The following is a 20,393-nucleotide window of genomic DNA, read 5'->3' as shown; positions in this document are numbered from 1 at the left end:
GAAAACTCTAAAAACATTAAGTGCACTTTAATTACCCGGATGATGCACTCATTCAGCCGCTAAAATGAAGTGTGTAATGATGGACACTTCACGCACTCAACGACCGCAGGTTTGCTTACGTAGCGGAAGGGGCGGAGCTATCGGACGCACATGTTGGATAACTTTATTTATTTTGGATGGTGAAAGCAAAATTCTCCTACGAGAGTGATTATAGCGCCTCCCGATGGTGAATGCGGCAATACTCACAGCAGGTATTATTTGATAATTCGGTTGTTAATTTCACTGATTTGGCAACCGTCAAAGGTCATCAGGGAAACGGTTTGAATTTCCGCTTAGTAAAAAAACATTAGTGTGCCATTTGGGACGACAATAAATACATATACTATCCTGTCATTTTTGCGCCATTTGGGACGCAGCTATAGACTACAGGGATTTGAGCTGAATGTACAGTAGATGGATTAAAAGGAGTTAAATGTGTTAAAAGTACTGTTTAATGTACTAGTCACATCTTTAAATTGATATTTATCCTCCAAATTTTTCAGAGTTTAGATAAACTTTCGCCCAATGGTGAATCTTTGCTCTTCATGGCTGATGAGATGGGAAACCGAGTCTACAACTTATATTGCATTCGGCAGAAGAGTCAGAGTCAGATGGTGGAGAAGCTTAGGAGTATCTACAGCTCATATGCTGAACTCCTAGCTAACGATACTGAGGTACAAGCTTTGGTTGACCAGAAATCACATCTTCAGTTTGCTCTTGTCTAAAATGTGCAATTGCTTGTGCATTTATTTTGCTTAATCTTATATTGTAGACCAATGGCATGCTGCCACGCGAGTGTTGGACTAATCTAGAGATTAGCGGAAATCGCAGCGGCCCGTCTCTTTTAAGCGATGACACACCTTGGCCAATGATCCTTATGGTGCAGCTGGGAAGTTTCCTGGTAGACTTGATGGTTCATGAGCTCAAAATCCAGAGCAACATCCTCAATCCGGCTCTCGAAAAGAAGCTCATCCCTATCCTCTACCACATGTACACATTTCGCAGCAATCATAAGGTAAGGTTTGACTTCTTTGTGAGGTGCTCTTCTGACTTTTAGTTTGAAATGTTGGCTAAATATACTCTTACCTTAAAACAGTTGCCAAACTCATTTTCACTGAGGGCCATTTTAGCATTATAGCTGGTTATAACTGAAAGGCTGTATAAGTGTTACTATTGACATTGTGTTAAATCATTGTCTCTCTATTTAATTATAGCATATTAAAGTAACAAATACTTATATTTGCATAAATGTAAAATAGATGTTACTTCTCTAGGATATTTTAACATGAATCCATTTATCAGGTTAAAGAAAAAAGTATCCTTTTGCATAATCCATAACCTTCATCCAATACTTTGTCATATTTGAGAGAAGCAGAACTATGAGATAACAAATAATTTTGAGATGTTAATGTGAGACATTGGGCATTTGCAAATGTCAGACAAGTTCTGGTAAGTTAAATGCTATGTGGAAACACTACCATCTACTGACGGTGGGCCCCAAAACAAACATGCATTATGGAAGATGTTGTTTATAGTCAATATATAACTTTTATATAATGCTGGGTTTACACTAGGGGCAAAGCACCGTGACACTATAAATTAAATGGTTTTTACCTCGTGCTAATTTTCCACTCAAGTTCAATATAGTGATCGGCGGGTATAGCGCCAACACCAATATATTGCCCAATATTTTTCAAATGTATTGGCATGGGTCGATAATTTCTTTGTTTGGCCGATGTGTTCTAGGCTATTATTAAGAGTGAGTGGCGAACTTTTGATTTGGTGGCGCTGCAGCTGTGCACACTTAAGTATTCCCCTGCATTTATGAGCACGTTCTTCCACTCCATAGTCTAAATAATAATCAGATGAAATTTATACAAAATATTGACAATGATTGCTTTTATTAGTAATAAAGGCAAATCATACTTTACCGTTTGCCGCCTGCATTAAGCAAATATGCATTTATATCATTTAAACACATTTTTAAATGGTTAATTGAATTGAATTTTATTTCAGCAAACGTAGTCAGATCCAGCTGTAAAGTCTAATAAAGTGTGCATGTGCATCCCACATGATTGCGTGTTCAAACTTCCCAGAATACTGAGTCCATTGTTGCTTCCAGTAATTACTTTTTAGTTATATTTTTATTAAATGTTCATTTATTTGTGAAAAATATGTTGTCTTTTAAGCAGTGGGTCACAGTTTTGAATAGGTCGCAGAGAATCGTTTATGTGATGTGCGACTTCTAAAAGACGTGAAAGGAAGTTGTTGTTGACATGTCAGACGCGATTTATAAGGCTGAGGAAATTACATCTATTTTACACATTTATTTTTTGATCCATTTTTTTTTTTAATTATTTAAAATCTAAATTTATAAAAAATAAATAAATATATATATATATATATATATATATATATATATATATATATATATATATATATATATATATATATATATATATATAATTATTATTTATTTATTTTTTTATGTAAATTATTAAATATAATAAATGATTTTTGCCATCGGCCACCTTGCTCTACAAGATATTGGCATCGGCCTTCAAAAATTCCATATTGTTTGACCACTAGTTGAATATCTTAAACATGCGCAATAAATACAATTGAAGTGAATTATGTGCCACCTTTGCAAATGTGTTGCACATTTTGGGACATTTGTGCTACCCAGTTTGCACAGTTTGTATGTAACATACTCACAAAAATTTGTGTCTCGTTAATCATATGCTCTCTTGGGCCATATAAAATGATATGGCGGGGCAAGAATTGGCACACGGGCCTCAAGTATGATACAAGATGAGGAGAATAGAAAACTTTTCAGTTCACGTGCCTACTACAAGCTAGCTTGTATATCTAGCTTCCATATTAAACGCTGTTCATGACCAGACAGCTTTCATTTGAATTCAAATGACTGTGCATTAAAAGTCATGACATAAACCGTCCATTCACTTTCTACAACCTCTCACAGACTCGCATGTTTTCATGAATTATGGAATCATTTTTCCTGTGCGAGTGATCGCGGACCAGCAGAGGAAGACGGATTGTGCCTAAACTAATCTCTTTTTTACTGTCCCCTTAATTGCCCGGTTGATTAACCGCAGAGGGATTGGAAAAGGAGGAGGGAAGAGCTGAAAAAGATCAGGAGACTTTCCTTTTGGTCCTGGAAATCTCATTTCCAGGGCTGTTGCCCTAGCTCTCTGCATGGCAGAGGCCTCCACCGTAGGCTTCAAAGACCTGAAGCTTAACTCCCGTTCCTCTGCTGAGCTTGCAGATGGCCCGTGCAGCAGGGAAGAGCTCTCAGTTTAGCGTGTTTGTGGATTATTCATGCAGTATGAATGCTGTCAAGTGGATTCCTGTTCATTTTCAAGACATTGATTCAAAATGCCACCTTGTAGTTCTTGAGACTCAGACCAGTAAAATGAGTTGACAAATCCAGTTGTTTGTCCTGTGTTTAAATTTTGTCTTAGAAAAGGGCAATACAGTGTGAATCAACAAACAACACAGCCAGAGTAGTTAAATTCCGTTTGGCTGCTTTGAGCAATTTGTTTTGTGCAATCTAAAATGCAGCCAGTGCAATCTAATTGATGAGTACATGAATCATAAACACCTATTTATTTTACAGTAGGTATAATAGCAGTGTAGTTTGATACACAAACAAATGATGAGAGTCAATATGTTTGGGTAATCAGTCACTAAATCTAAACAATAGCCAGTGGCGTCCAGTTCTTAAGAGAATAAGTCCTATGGACCGGTTCTTTTTTTTGGTAAAAACTCCATTCATGCAGCATGAATACTTTAGTCTAGTTTAGGGCTGTCCAATCCTCTTTGTGGAGATATACCTTTCTGCAGATTTCAACTCCAACCCCGATCAAAAGCAACTTAACCAAATAAAGAAGGATCTGAAGGAGCACTTAGTAATAAAAGACTGGTGCATTTGATTAAGGTTGCAACAGAACTCAGCAGGAAGTTCGACTTGCAGGAACAGGATTGGGCAGCCTTGGTCTAGGTATTCTCAGTCCTATTTTTCAGTGACCCCCCTTTAGATCAGTGGTCTAAATCTTTATTTGTGGAGAGCTATGCAGAGTTTAGCTACAACCAACTCCAGCTCACACCTGCTTAACAGTTCCTACCTTGATTAGTTGGATCAGTTGTGTTTGATTAGGTTTAGAGCAAAACTGTCCACAGCTGCGGTCCTACAGGTATTGAGTTTGAGAGATATTCTTTAAATGCACATAAACACCAAGTGATGGAAGCACTATACATTCAGTAATTGGCCTGATTATTGCATTTTAGTGCTTGTCGCACTTTATGGATGTGAGCGTTGGCCTGCATCCACCAAACAAGAGCAGGCATTTGACACCATGGAAGTGCATTTGCTCCAATGGTCCTTTGAGCTGGACAGGAAGATGAAGGAAACAGTGTTGTGACCATGTCACTTACAAATGAGGACCATCCATTGCCAGACTTAAGCCTCAGTGGACAGTGACCAAGCTGTTAACTAATTATGGCTGGGTTATTCATTGAAAAGTAACCAAAATTCATAACATTTTATCAGGGCTTAATTTGTTCCGGAACACCTTTGAAAATCTGATCCGGCACCTCATTGTAACGATCCCACTTCTCAAACGTCCTCCTCCCCCGTCCGCTGTTCACTTTCACGACTCCCCAACCCTCTTGACTTTTGTCCGCGATAACAACAACCAGACATCACCCCCACACCCCGCTCCGCTTTTCAGTTTTGTCTGCGAGACCTCTACATCCTTGGGTAACATGCTCGAGCCATTACCCAGATCTGTTCTGGGACCTTGCAATTTACAAATTAAGCACTGGTATTAGGCGGGAACATCAATGTTATAAAGGCCAGCACTCCTACCTTCCTCAATAATAAATAAATAAATAAATACATTTAAAAAAATTAAATGATTACCTGAGGTAAAGTGTTCAATTAAACAAGGTTTTGATTTTACCTCTCATTGTCCATGTAGAGTTTTTTGAAAACAAGAAATACTCTTTCTCTGGATATCCACCTTCCTACAGTACAACATTCATCTCAAACCCTGATAAACACATTAAAATCAGCTAATTGAGATCTTCAGAAGCACTTGATATTTACAGATAGCTCTAAAGGAGCTGGGGTAAAACTCTGGTAGTCAGATCTTCAAGATTTGGCACATTGCATTACTTAATCATGAAATTCCTTTTGAGGTTCGGATCCTTTCCAAATGAAAAAACAAACAAACAAACAAAAAAAGCTGTTCTAACAGAGTGAAATCAGAAGTCTTCAGATTTGATTCTTTTTGTGAAAACTAGCCCAGTACTCATCCTTTTATACATAAATACACTAACAGGCTATGTCAGTTGAACCGTATTGTAAAGTGTTGCCAGTTTATTCATATTTCCACATTTTGCATTGCATAATATGCCTATTGTGTTCATGGGGCTGGTTTGTGGCCATTTATGTGCTTTGTCTTTCTCTTTGAATAGAAGTTGTTTATCTGGCTGTCAAAAACAATTATGTCTGTTGTGCACCATAAACACTTTACCAGCAGCGCGCACAAATCATCTCTGATTTATTTGAGATGGGTAACAGGGCTGCTGGGAGCTGGCTACGAAAGATGTTTATTAATGTAGATCCGTCACGGCATTTAAGAATTTAATTGTCCATGCTTAATCTCCCTTTATGACATTCCTTCAAGGTAAAGGTTTTTGCACACTGAAGTCGGAAATGTCCTTAAGTTTATATATATATATATATATATATATATATTTGTATCCGTTTGAAAAGAAAGATGAAATATTGTGTCAATCCAATGTAAGAAGAGTTTAACACCTTGTCAAATAGCGAAAATCCCAAAGATACCAAAATCCAAAGTTGTTTTCAGGAAATCAGTGGCATTTAAAAATTTGCTTGCATTACTCGAGCCACAAAACACACATATTCATGAACTAATTATTTCTAAGCAGAGACTGGCACTCAAAGGTATGGACACAGACATGCACTCTGGCGAAACAGCCACACGGGAAAGGTGCACAGCAGCCTGCAGGCACTGAAACCAGCATACAGTAGGCCTAGTCTACAGGAGTGGTTCTCAGCCATCTGTCACATTCCTTCTTTATATTACACATTTTGTTTGTCATAAAGTGCTCTGCTTTATGCTCTGAGTGACAGCATTCTGGATTTTGGCTTTTGCTTGTACACCCCTAAAAAACCAAAATGAAAATATTCTAACCCAATTAGATTTTTGGATACGGTGTGTAAATGTGATTGACACAACATGGCATTGAATTAATTTTTAACGTGCAAATATTTCTGAACAATATTTCTGAAATCAGTTTGCAGTGACCTATAGCAGGGGGTTTAAACTCCACAACACTGCAGAGTTTAGATCCAACCCTGCTTCAACACACTTACCTGTGTTTTTCAAACAAGCCTGAAGGACTCCATTAGCTTGATCAGGTGTGTTTAATTAGGGTTGATGCTAGGGCTGCACAATATATTGTTTCAGCATCAGTATCGCAATGTGTGCATCCGCAGCAATCACATTGCATGTGCTGTGTTGACTCTGAATTATAGTTGAGCAGGAGTTATAAAATTGTATTTAATTACTATATTTATAGAGAATTTTTACAATTTATGCAAAAAAAAAAAAAAAGTTTCTAGTCCAAATATCTACATTTTCAAGCAAAAACAAGATTACTTTGCTTGCCCCACTGACAGAGTTTTGTTTGTTTTTAGGAAAAACTTGAAAAGAAAAAGTTGAAAACAGAAAAATAGAGCTAAAATATAAAGTATGAAAAGCATTTTTTGCATTGTGATTTTTCAAAATGTGTACCTAAATACTATTAGATTCCATAGAAAACCATGGAATAGTGCCAACAAAATTATCTTATGACAATATCATATATTGCAATATTTATCGCAGAAAAATAAAATGGCCCAATATCAGGTTTTTCCAATATCGTGCAGCCCTTAAAGCTTAACTGTGCAGGGCTGTGTTTGACACATTTTGACACGTGGCCTATAGTCATTGATTTCCATTTGTTCTCCACATCAGATTGGTTTCATCAAACCACATCCTATTTTGACACGAATCCTGAGGGAGGCAACGGAGACCAAACTTACGTTTGACTCCTACGTCATGCCAATGCTCTGTCCCCCAGTCCCCTGGACATCCCCGAAGAGTGGTGCCTACCTGCTGACGCCTGCCAAACTAATGCGCGCCAGCGATGGAGCCATGCAACACCAACTTCTCCTGGAGAAGACCCAGGAGGAAGATCTCCATGCTGTCTTGGATTCTCTCAATCAAGTGGGCAGCTGTCCCTGGAAGATCAACAAGCCACTGTTGGACATCATCATCTCAATCTTCAATGACAAAGGCAGCGACAAGCTTTCAATCCCTCCACCACTATCCGAAGCTCCCGAAATTCCTCGGTTTAACCCTCACGACCCGTCCTACACCCAGGTGGAGAAGGCCTTTATGAAGCGGGAGGGTATCAAAGCCAAGAAGGTAGTAGCGGAGATGCACAGCCTGCGTATGGACGCACTGTATAAGCTGTCCATTGCCAACCACGTGAGGGACAAGATCTTTTGGTTTCCACATAATATGGACTTCCGAGGTCGTACTTACCCGCTGCCGCCTTATTTTAACCATCTTGGGAGTGATGTGACCAGGGCCTTGCTTCTGTTTGCTGAAGGACGACCACTTGGTCCCAAAGGCCTCGACTGGTTGAAGATCCACTTGGTGAACCTCACAGGGTTGAAGAAGCAGAGCTCGCTGGATGGGAGATTGGAGTATGCTGAAAGTATCATGGAGGACATCCTGGACTCAGCCGACCATCCTCTTGACGTAAGAAGCTTTTTTTTTACTCGTGTAGGTTACTCGTGTAGGTTATCAGTGAATGTTGTTACTTTTCTAGAGAAGTATTAAATTAGAGTGGGACTAAGTTTAATTTGTGAATGATTGGTGACAAAACTTATGAATTAATCTAATTTGTCAAGAAGACTGGAAATTTATTTATTATTTTATTATTTTATTATAATTTTTATGCCGCAGTGTGCATTATTTGTATAATTAACTGTCATTGATTAATTAATTGTGATTTGTAATCATATGAGCAATATCACACTCGTAGCAGTGTGATTATGGCTGTATATCGGCACTGGTGGGAGGCGTGCGTTGACTTGAGGCCACAGGCCGAGTTTCTTAGTGTCCCAGCAGTGACAGTATACAACCACATTGCACTATGTTCAGTGTGATGTTACATTTACACAGTTTGATGGCATAGTCGTTTATATGAAACAGAAAATCAAACATGGAGAGAATTAAAAAACACTTGTAATAGGAACTACTTTCTTCCGCCCTTCATTCACATCTGTAACTGACCGTCAGAACATCTGAAACCATTGCTACTTCATGCTACTTCACTAAAGTCACTTTAGAGCTAGTATTTAAATGATTCTCTAGTGTAATGACTAAAATGACTAGATACCCCTTTAAACAAAGATTTTTCAGGACCAGACTCGAAACCAAGAGGTAAGAAAATGTCCCAGAATACACTAGCCACAGCTGCACCCGGTAGTAAAGGAGATCCACCAATTAGTATTTTTTGTCATTATTAGGAATTTTTACAACAAATAAACAAACAAATACGTTTTAATATATTCATAACCGCGTTATGAATAATTCCTAATAATAACTCCTGTATAGCAGTCCCACAACATTCTGACACTCAATGACACTCGAACACCCTGTCAGAAATGTCTAGTGGCTGGGAATGAGCTTTTTACAGTGTCTATTATAATGTTCATGTTGTTTTGGTGTGTTTACATAGATGAATATGGCCACATAAATGCACAGAACAGTTACGATCTTATTGCCATGATCTTATTATATCATTATGATAACATGATATATGCCTTCAGTGATTTCCTGAAGATAAATACCTAAAAATAACACAACTGGAATAACTACAGCAGTCGCCATCATCTGATCTCATATGAAGCAAAAGATCGCGATGGCATATGATGACGTGTGCAGGTGCTGTAGTGCTGTCCTAGTTCTTAGGGGTAAATTTTGAAGTCCTTACCCTTAACACTAGTTTTTAAGGCGGAAGGGGTAGGGGGTAGAAAAATAGAATTGGGATTGGGCCTATATACCTTTTACAATTGACTCTATGGTATCTATTTTCCAAATCCTAACATATCACATTGCCGGCCTGGAGTTATGACTGAGCCATACTTTTTTGGGTTTTATTGAAATGATTGTCACATCCCTGGCTCCCTAAAGAGTCACATCTCTATTTTGCAGGGTCGCAAATGGTGGATGAATGCAGATGAGCCATGGCAGGCCCTGGCTTGCTGCATGGAGATAGCGAATGCCTCGCGCTCACCCGACCATCACAAATTCATCTCCTATTTCCCTGTACATCAGGTACCGCATGTTTACATTAGCATTTAAATATATTATGTAAAGCCAGCTTTCACTCTTCCATTAAGATGAGATGCTACGGGCGAAAACGCTGTTTATTCATGCACCTGTCATTTGGGAGATTCTTCTTAAAGTGTTATTTCAGTCTAATGGAAAGAAATCATCCAAAGCTTACTGTGCTTATTGATTTTACTTTATTTTTTCGCACTTTTTCAATTTGTGTATGTAGAGTTCAATTACAGTACATATTTCAAAAGGCAGTTTTCTCTAAATCCCATTCATTTTTGTTGCTATAGTGCCTTTACAATGTAGATTGTGTCAAAGCAGCTTAACAGATAGGGGAAAAAAAAGAGAATAAAAAGCCCAGTGGATAAATTACATTTAAAATAACATTAAATAAGTAAACAATTATTACTTTTTTTTTTTGTAACAAAATGTTTTTAAATTATTTTGGGTCAAATAAAGTTAGTAAAAGAGACCTCATTTAAAAAAAAAAAAAAAAAAAAAAGGGGGGGCGCTAGTGAGCAGGTATGGGATAGGTGGTGTTTTGGGTGAGCTCCGCTAAATTTGATTAACTTAACTGTATTTTGAGCGTCTTTTGTTTGCAAACCGCGTTAAAACATCATTTAATACTTTGTTTACACAAATTTTCTTTCTGTTTTGGTCACGGAGATACGTAAATGGCGAAAAATCTGCGACAATATACCTACACCGGAAAGACAATTGTGAGTAGGCCTGGCGCCTCGTGTACTGATCAGAAATCGCCAGAGAAACTAACCGAGATGGAGGATACAAAAGCTGAAATCCTGTCGCTCTTGAAAAATGACATCCCCACGTTGCTTAGGGTCGAACTGAAAGCTGTTCTTTCGGACGAATTTAACAACATGAGATCGGAACTACAGGCTGTCAAAACTGAAGTTGTCGGCAACATCACCCTACTGCGATCTGACTTTGAAACCATGAAAAAGACGGTTACTGAAATAGAACACGGGCTGTCTACATGTTCGGATGATGTGACTACATTACAAAAGTCAGTGAGAGAACTTGAAACGGCTGTTACGGCGTTGCAGGAGAAATGCACTGATATGGAGGGTAGGATGAGGAGGTCGAACATACGTATACTGAACGTGGCAGAAGGACCAGGCTCGAGCTCTCCAGATTCAGTCTCAAAGTTGTTAAAGGAGGTCCTAGAAATTGACAGAGAGATACTCGTGGATCGCTCGCACCGTGGCCTCCAGCCCAAACAGCCCGGTGGCAAACCTCGGGTAATTGTGGCCAAATTACACTACTACAGGGACTGTGTCGAGATTCTCCGCAGAGCAAGAGAGACGGGACCCCTCAGATTTAAAGGATCTACAATCCTCATATTTCCTGACTACCCTCCAAGCGTGGCTCGCGCACGATCAGCGTTTAATGATGTCAAGAAGTTGCTTCGAGGACGAGACGGAGTGCGTTATGGTATTCTCCACCCAGCAAAACTCAGGATCACTTACAATGGAAACGAGAAGGATTTCTGTGACCCAGAAGAAGCCATGACATTTGTGAAGAGAAATATCGTCTTGGACAATGTTGAACATTAGACAAAATATTGTGCATCTGACGGGCGAGGCTACTGTATAGAACAGACACTGAACTTGCATTACAGATATTCAACGTGCTTCAAAAAGACATTTATTACTTACTTTCCATTTCAAATTTTTTTTCTATAAATGGTGAGCAGATGGCATCTTTAGAATTCGAAGACGCAACGAGGTTGTAGAAAGCAAACCTTTTTTTTTTTTTTTTTTTTTTTCCCTTTAAATCTTTTAAAGTCATCTACGTTCTTAGTTGATTATTATTGTGTTGTGTAAACCGACCACTTTAAGTTAAATATAGTGAAATAAGGTTACACGCTCTATATTTATGTTTGGTTTAGGAGCGCCTGCTACACTGTGATTTCTCCAAAACAAACACTTAAATGTGTGGAAACTTAATCAATGGGGTTGGGAGTCACTCTGTTCATTCGAGTGACGTGTGGGTGGGTTTAACAGCACCAGTTTTACATTTTATAAATTACTTTATGTACCTTTTCTTTATTAAGGGGGAGGAGAGATTTCTGCTTCATTTTTCAAATGATTAATAAAATGAATAAATCATCAGGCTGCAACATTAATATTATTAGCTGGAATGTTAAGTCCTTAAATCACCCTGTTAAGCGGAAAAGTGTACTTTTGCATTTAAAACAACTTAAAGTAGGGATTGCTTTTCTTCAGGAAACGCATTTGCGTAAAATAGATCATTTTAGGTTAAAATGTGATTGGGTGGGTCAATTATATCACTCTAATTTTAATTCTAAATCTAGGGGAACAGCAATCCTTATTGAAAAAAATGTCCCATTTGAGGCCTCGATGGTAAAAGCAGACCCTGCAGGTCGCTTCATCATTGTTATTGGCAAACTTTATAATATCTCAGTCATCTTAGCTAATGTGTACGCACCAAATTATGATGACAGTGTTTTCTTTACAAATATCTTCTCTAAACTAGCAAATTTGGACACACACTCTTTGATATTAGGAGGAGATATGAATTGTGTAATGTCATCCTTAGATCGTAGTTCAGTTAAAACTACTCCCTCGTCAAAGTCAGCTGAGGCCATTAAAACATTTATAGATACATATGGGGTATCAGATATTTGGCGATTTCGTAATCCTGTGTCTAGAAGCTATTCTTTTTTCTCATCTGTCCATCAGACATATTCCCGCATAGACTACTTTTTTCTAGATAATAATCTTATACCTCTGATTAGCTATTGTGAATATTGTGCCATTGTTATCTCTGACCATGCCCCTTTATTAATGACGCTGTGCATCCCAGTCACACTTGACAAATATTGTCCCTGGCGTTTAAATACATTACTGCTTTCAGATGAAACATTTACTAACTTGATATCCTCTAAAATTAAAATATTTCTTGAACTTAATCAAACACCAGAAACATCTTTCTCAGTAATATGGGAAGCTATGAAAGCATATTTAAGAGGAGAGATAATATCCTATAGTTCCTATATTAGAAAAAAACAAAGAGTCAGGCTTGAGGAATTAACCAATGCTATAATTAAATTAGATGCCACACTAGCCCTTACACCATCACCCACCCTAAATAAACAAAGATTATCGCTTCAAACTGAATATAATCTTCTAAACACCAAACATATTGAGAATTTATTAAATAAAACACGTTATAGAATATACGAACATAGTGAGAAGACGGGTAGAATTTTAGCTCATCAGTTAAGACAAAAAGCAGCAGATCGCACTATTACCCAAATAATAGATCAATTAGGCCAAAAACATACAGAGCATCAGCAGATTAATCAATGTTTTTATGAGTTTTACTCAAAATTATACAAGTCAGAATCTCCTAAGGACCCAAATTTGCTCTCATCTTTTTTTGATAAAATTACTATTCCTTCAATTGATAAAGAGACTGCAGCCGAACTTGAGGCCCCTTTTTCAGTTCAAGAAATAAATGCCTCAATATTGTCAATGCAAAACTCTAAGTCACCTGGACCTGATGGGTTTCCGAGCGAATTCTATAAAAAATTTAGGAATGACTTAGCTCCACTGTTGTCAAATGTATTTGGGGAAGCATTTTATTCTGGGACTCTTCCTCCAACTATGCAACAAGCAGTCATAACGCTTATCCTCAAGGAAAATAAAGACCCTCTCGAATGTGGCTCTTATCGCCCAATCTCTCTTCTCAATGTAGACAGCAAAATCCTGGCCAAAATGTTAGCTCGTAGGCTGGAAAACGTTCTGCCTTCTGTAATATCGAGTGATCAAACTGGGTTCATTAAAAACCGGCAACTATTTTTCAATATACGAAGACTCTTAAGTATTCTTTATGATCCCACTCCGTCTAATACTTCTGAGGTACTACTATCGCTTGATGCTGAGAAAGCATTTGACAGGGTGGAGTGGGACTTTCTTTTTTATGTTTTGGAAAAATTTGGGTTTGGTTCAAAATTTATTCATTGGATTAAAATAATTTATAACTCACCGGTGGCGGCAGTGCGAACAAATAATAATCTATCTCCTTTTTTTTCTTTACAACGTGGTACTAGACAGGGCTGCCCATTATCTCCTCTTTTATTTGCATTGGTAATCGAACCACTAGCCGTGGCTATACGAGAGAATACTCTAATTAAGGGAATATATAAAGGGAATGTTGAACACAAAGTTTCTTTGTACGCAGATGACATGCTTGTATACTTATCTCATCCACTTACAAGCTTGCCAGCACTGATTGGACTTTTAAATGATTTCGGGAAAATTTCGGGTTATAAAATTAATATTAAGAAAAGTGAACTTATGCCGGTGAATTGTACAGCTTACACAACATTATCTAACTCATTTGCGTTTAAAATAAGTACCGAGAAAATTAAATACTTGGGTGTCTGGGTTACTCATAAATATCATAAACTTTATAATGCTAACTTTAGCCCACTTATACATAACTTAAAACAAGATCTTGATCGTTGGAACCTGCTTTCTTTATCTTTAGGAGGTAGAATTAACACTGTTAAGATGAATATACTGCCTAGACTGCTATTTTTATTTCAGTGTCTTCCAATTTTTTTAACCAAGTCTTTCTTTAACAACATAGACTCCCTTATATCTGATTTCATCTGGAATAGGAAAATACCTCGCATGCGTAAAAATTTATTACAAAGACACTGCTCTTTTGGTGGGTTATCTCTCCCAAATTTCCAACATTATTATTGGGCTTCTAACATTAAATTTATGTTGTATTGGATTAACCCTTCTGATAATCCCACATGGTTACAACTAGAAAAGGCTTCTTGTAAATTTGCATTATCTTCTTTACTCTGTTCTAAGATTCCTCTTCCTGATCCAATATCTAGATACTCTCCGAATCCAATTGTTAAAACATCTTTTAAAATATGGCACCAATTTAGACGAGCTTTATCATTTACTGATCTATCCATGCAGGCCCCTATTATAAAAAATCATATGTTTACTCCTTCGATTGCAGATGCTACATTTAATTGCTGGATAGAAAAAGGGCTCACCACACTGAATGATTTATATAGCGATTCCAATTTCATGTCCTTCAACCAAATAAGAACAAAATACAATATCCCTAAAACACATTTCTTTAGATATCTACAGATCCGCAGTTTTATGATTTCTAATACAGTAGATTTTCCAACTTTACCTACAGAAACATTACTTGACACCATTTTAAAAACCAATCCAGTTCTCAAAGGTAATATAGGTGTGATTTACTCTTTTATCTCCTCACAAAATCTAACTTCAGTAACAAAGTCGAAACAACAATGGGAAAATGAACTTGAGTTGACCCTCTCGAGGAAATTTGGCTAGACATTATAAATAAGATTCATTCAACTTCAATTTGTTTGCGACATACAATTATTCAGTTTAAAGTGGTCCATCGCCTTCATTGGACAAAAGCAAAATTAGCAAAATTTTTACCAACTATAAATCCCCTATGTAATAGATGTGACGTAGAAATAGCTAATCACACACACATGCTTTGGTCATGCTCTAAAATTACCAAGTTCTGGCAATTAATATTTAATTTTTTTTTCAAATGTTTTACATGTAACAATTGACCCTTGCCCTGTTACAGGAATATTTGGTTTAATAACAGATCCCGGTTTAGACAATAATACCAAAAGCATGATTTCTTTTTCAACATTAATTGCTAGACGTCTTATACTGCTCAAATGGAAGGACAAATTTCCTCCAACTTTTAATCATTATATTAGGGACCTTATGTACCATCTTACAATGGAGAAGATTCGGTACTCTACCAAAGGTTGCAGCCAAAAATTTCATCTTATTTGGCAGCCAGTGTTGACATATATAAAACAAATGGATCAAAACTTAATTTTTTCAGTTTGACCATTATTTATGGGTTTCTCACATTTTTTTCCCTCCATTTTATTTGACTACATTTTAATTTCTATCTAAATTATTTAATTTCTTTGTTTTACATTTGCTAAGCCTATTGTGACTCGTTGTGTGCGTATATATGTACAATAGATGAGTGAACATATAATGGAACTTTTGTCTATTTGTATTGTATGTATGTATATATTGCGACAGAATGTAAAACAGATTAAAAATAGGCATAACATATTGTTTATAAACGGTGCTGTGGGGTGGGGGGGCTCTGTTGGAGCAAAGATCATTTTTCTCTGTTTTTCAATTACTTTTGAAATTGATGTTTTATTGACCAAAATGTTAATAAAAAGATTTGAAAAAAAAAAAAAAAAAAAAAAAAGAAGCTTAGTCATCTCAAACTTTTCACCAATAGTGTATAGTTTGAGCAGTTTTACAGATGGGGTGTGTTCACAAATAAACTAAAATTGTTATTATTATTATTTACTTTAATAATTACTTAGATAGATAGATAGATAGATAGATAGATAGATAGATAGATAGATAGATAGATAGATAGATAGATAGATAGATAGATAGATAGATAGATTTACATGTTTAAACATACATTTTTGAAAACTTGTAATACATATAAACATCTACAGTGCCTATTATAATCGCTCAACAGGGTAAATATGTTGATGACAATTACTTTATTTTTTTACCGTGTTCACCTGCAGAGTTTGTGTTTGTCTTGTGTTTGTCTGTCAGGACGGATCGTGTAATGGCCTCCAGCACTATGCTGCCCTCGGGCGGGATGTGATCGGCGCTACCTCAGTGAACCTCATGCCCTGTGCTCTTCCTCAGGACGTGTACAGTGGTGTGGCTAAGCAGGTCAGTCTGTGGCACCAGGGGGCGGCAGTGCCTCTCCATGCCCTCCAGAGCTGTGTGTTTTCAAGCCTGTGTTTGACTTCAGATGCACCACTGTTTAATCAATAAGACTCAGATAACACTTCAGTGACCACCCAATCACACAAGTAGCTTTCTTATAAGTTCATTTAATATCTGCCCTAGTATAATTTTATGACTTGGACTCTCAAAAAATATATATAGCTTAGAGGGGCTAATAATTGACCTTAAAATGGTGTTTAAAAAATAAAACTGTTTTGTTCTATTCCAAATAAAACAAATAGGACCTCCTCCAGAAAAAAAATATGATCCGACATACTGTGAATATGCCCTTGCTCTGTTAAACATCATTTGGGAAATATTTAAAAAAGAAAAAATTTTCAAAGAGAGCTAATAATTCTGACTTCAGCTGCATATTTATAAATGATCATATTGTTATTATTATTATAACCATAGTACTATACTTCAAACTATTGTATAGTAGTATTATAGTGTTAATATTTATATTTTATATATTATACAAATGATATTTATATTTATACATTAACCTTTACTAATAGTCATAATACTACTAATAGTACTACTACTAATAAATATAATAACGTATAAAACTTAAATATTAAAACAATAAGCTAAAAACGATAAGTAAACAAGTCTGTTTACTATATAAATAGTCATTTGTAATTGTTCATTATAATTGATATATTTTGTTGCTTCCTAACAGTTTGTTATTTTTGAGCATATTATTAATTATTTTAAACAATTTTATATTGTCATATTTATTATTTTAATTGTAAAAACATCAATTATCAAATTAAATTATAGTAACTAATAAAGTAATTTTAATAATTATAATAATCATTTCTAATTATAATAAAATATTACACATGAAAAAATATTCAAAATAATCACATTATGAATTAAATGTAATTATATAAAATTATTTAAATAGTAATACTATAAATAATAACAAATATTAATAATAATTTCTGTGTATAATTGTTAATATTTATGTAGCTGTAACTTGTGCATGCTGTTTTTGTTATTGTAGTAAATTATACAATATATGCATTTATATCATTATTTAGTATTGATATATTTACTACAATTACTGAAACCAGACAAAACATAAACGCTTTAATATACAATTAGAATAGCTATAGCGAATGTATTTATTATTTATTTTAATATGTAATGTTATGTTTCATAATTACCAATTTTAGTTAGGATGTATCATAATGAAATAAAATACTATCATTTAAAATTATGTAATTCAGTGTTATTAATAACGTGTAATCACCGATAATATTTCTCATTTATTTTTATTTTTCTACTTCTCTACTGAAGTCTGAATCAAATCTGAATATTGATCTAATAATAATCTCTCAGTTCCTCATCTCAGAGCTCCAGTTTTCTTTTCTTGGAAGTCTGAGTGTATTTTTTTTTCCGAGAACACAATCTGAGATACATCGACCTCCCTATCGATTTGCCTATATTTAGGAACACAGTATATGCTCTAAATACACCATTCTATGCTGTTCTTTCCAAAAGCCATCTGCTGAGTCAAAGTTTGGCCTAAACAGCTTCATTGTGCTTCAGTTTTGGTAGGCTAAGCTCTCCAGAGCCCTAATAAGACTATCAACAACTTTTTACACCTCATCTGTGTGTGTGTGTGTGTGTGTGTGTGTGTGTGTGTGTGTGTGTGTGTGTGTGTGTGTGTGTGTGTGTGATTAATGAAGCTGCTCCTCCTTTATGCAGATCAGGATATTTTTAGCTGACGGTTAAGGACAGTTTGGCTGATTCTGTTATTAGGGATTTTGTTTCTGAATTACAGCTATTAATGTGTCAGAGAGCGTTGATTCTCAATCAGGGGTCTCTTGCGTCCTTGACAGTTTAAAAGTTTAAATATGATGATGAATAAAGCGGTCATGATTGGTGCATTATTTTTGGTACTATGTATGGTGCACAGCTAAATTGCTTAAATGTGTAGATTTTATGATTTTTTTTATTATTACTATTTATTTATTTTTAATATTAATATTACTATGTCCTTATTATTATGTGCTTAATATATTGTAGTCAATGTGTTTTTTATTAGTTTTGTTATATTTTATTGGTGCAAATAGCAGGCCCCCTAATTTTTCAAGATTTTTTGTGATTTTCTTGTAATAAAAATTATTTTGTGGTGGTAGTTCCCTGAAATTTGTTGCACATTTTGCGATTAAATATATAAAATTTACCATATTAGGTAGTCTACTGTGTTAGGTGTGCAATCAGACACAATGGCAATGACACAAATCAAAAAATAAAGCTTCTTTATTGTGTTCTCTTGTCAAGACAAGATATAAAACAGATCTGAAACTGGAAGGTTGTATAACTCTTATTTTTATTTACTATCTTACTTTCTCTCAGATTTCACTCCCCGGAGCAGCTGACATCATGTACCTCACTCGGGACATGCATAAGGGTGTTCCCTACCATAATACACCTAAAAAACGAGTTGCTGTAAAATTCTTCAATGGCAGGAAAGCGTTTTCTCTTGTCTTCGACAGAGAAAGAGTTAAATGAAAACATTTATTGATTTTACGCACACCATAATACCAGCTATAAATGTAAAGCACAAATAATGTCCTTCAATTCGGTCATGTCTAATAGCCTAACATCTCCATCATTTTAAGCTGCCTGCTTTTCTGTCCGTTTCATTGCTCCGTTTGTTAGATGTTTGCTCCCACTTTCTTTTGCAGTCTGAATTATTTAAATTTTTTGTTATTTATTTTGTGATTAAATTTAGAATTTAGCAAGATTGCAAAAAATTGTGACTGTTGATTTTGTTAAATTCAGCAATCACAGAATCACGTAACTCTAGGGGATCTGCAATAACAATTTTGTTTATTATTATTATATTTAAAGTTTAGATTTTGTTAAGTAGTCATAATAATAATATTAATATATTATTATATATAATATAATAATTAATTAATAATATAATATTAATATAATAATATTACTATTATTACTATTACTATTATTATTTAAAGTGTTATTACTAGTAGCTTAATTTAGTTGATTTAGTTTTTTTCTTTATATGTTATAGATTTGAGCAGCGGCGTAGCAACCGGTGGGGGAGGGGGTGGGGAGGACGTCCCTCCATTATTAGAGACAGATCATTTAGAAACCGGTGAATAATAATAAAATGAACGTAAAATTCCACATTAAGCTGTGAAAAGGTTGACTGAAACTGTACTTGCTTATTAATGACACTAATAAATATAACATTTTATAAATTTTTAAATAACCATCAATATGATATTAGTGAACCCCATTGACTATCCTGCCATGACACATTTCCTAACACAATAAATATGTGATGAATAAGTTTATTGACTCTTGGCTCTGTCAGGTGGAAGAGTTCAGAGTCCGGGATGCAGAGAGGGGTCTGAAGATTGCGCAGGTGCTGCAGGGCTTCATCAGCAGGAAGGTGGTGAAGCAGACGGTCATGACGGTGGTCTACGGCGTCACTCGCTACGGGGGACGCTTGCAAATCGAAAAGCGGCTGAAGGAAATCGATGATTTTCCTAAGGTGAGGCTCGTTGCGCTTTGGTTAGATTTATCAAAGATGGAATAGCAAACTGCAGGAAAGATGCAAAAAATCCTCAGACTTCCACAAAAAACAAACCTGGGCAAAGATGTTGAGATACGAAAGCAAATATGGACGCAACATTCCAAGCCCCGAACCAATATTTTATTCATATATTGTAATTTAGAATAAAGTTAGAAATATTTAGTGTTTTCGAAAACTGTTCTGTAGATTGTTTTTGTGTTTTTTCTATTAAGAATGGTCTTAACAGTTATTGAAAATAATAGTCAGAATATAATTGCACAGGAATTGCAAGGCGAGACCCTTTTTGTCCACATTTGCATTCCTTATTAGAAAGGCATTAGTTCTTAAGGTCTTTGCCCACTGAAGTCCGAATTTTTCGTATGCGTTTTTTTTTCTATCTGAAAAATTTGTGACATAACCAAACCTTGCTCACTAAGTCGGATGCATACTAATTAATCCATTCTAAAAAAAGCATTGCAAACAGCGATCTTCTCC

The 20,393-nt window shown here is 35.8% G+C and overlaps 1 protein-coding gene across 1 annotated transcript in view; it reads left to right on the top strand.

Moving 5' to 3' along the window:
- Positions 1 to 20,393, top strand: part of polrmt (polymerase (RNA) mitochondrial (DNA directed)) — an 84,743-nt gene that overhangs the window by 26,865 nt on the left and 37,485 nt on the right. The window contains exons 8-13 of the mRNA XM_087304229.1: positions 543 to 713; positions 812 to 1,054; positions 7,110 to 7,901; positions 9,363 to 9,485; positions 16,160 to 16,282; positions 19,698 to 19,877. Of these exons, the coding sequence (XP_087160355.1) occupies positions 543 to 713; positions 812 to 1,054; positions 7,110 to 7,901; positions 9,363 to 9,485; positions 16,160 to 16,282; positions 19,698 to 19,877 (1,632 nt within the window). The remainder of the gene's footprint in view (positions 1 to 542; positions 714 to 811; positions 1,055 to 7,109; positions 7,902 to 9,362; positions 9,486 to 16,159; positions 16,283 to 19,697; positions 19,878 to 20,393) is intronic.

Source organism: Danio rerio, chromosome 22 (genome assembly GCF_052040795.2).
Source record: "Danio rerio strain M-AB ecotype USA chromosome 22, GRCz13ab, whole genome shotgun sequence".
NCBI classification, from domain to species: Eukaryota; Metazoa; Chordata; class Actinopteri; order Cypriniformes; family Danionidae; genus Danio; species Danio rerio.
This window is presented reverse-complemented; position numbering and strand designations above follow the sequence as displayed.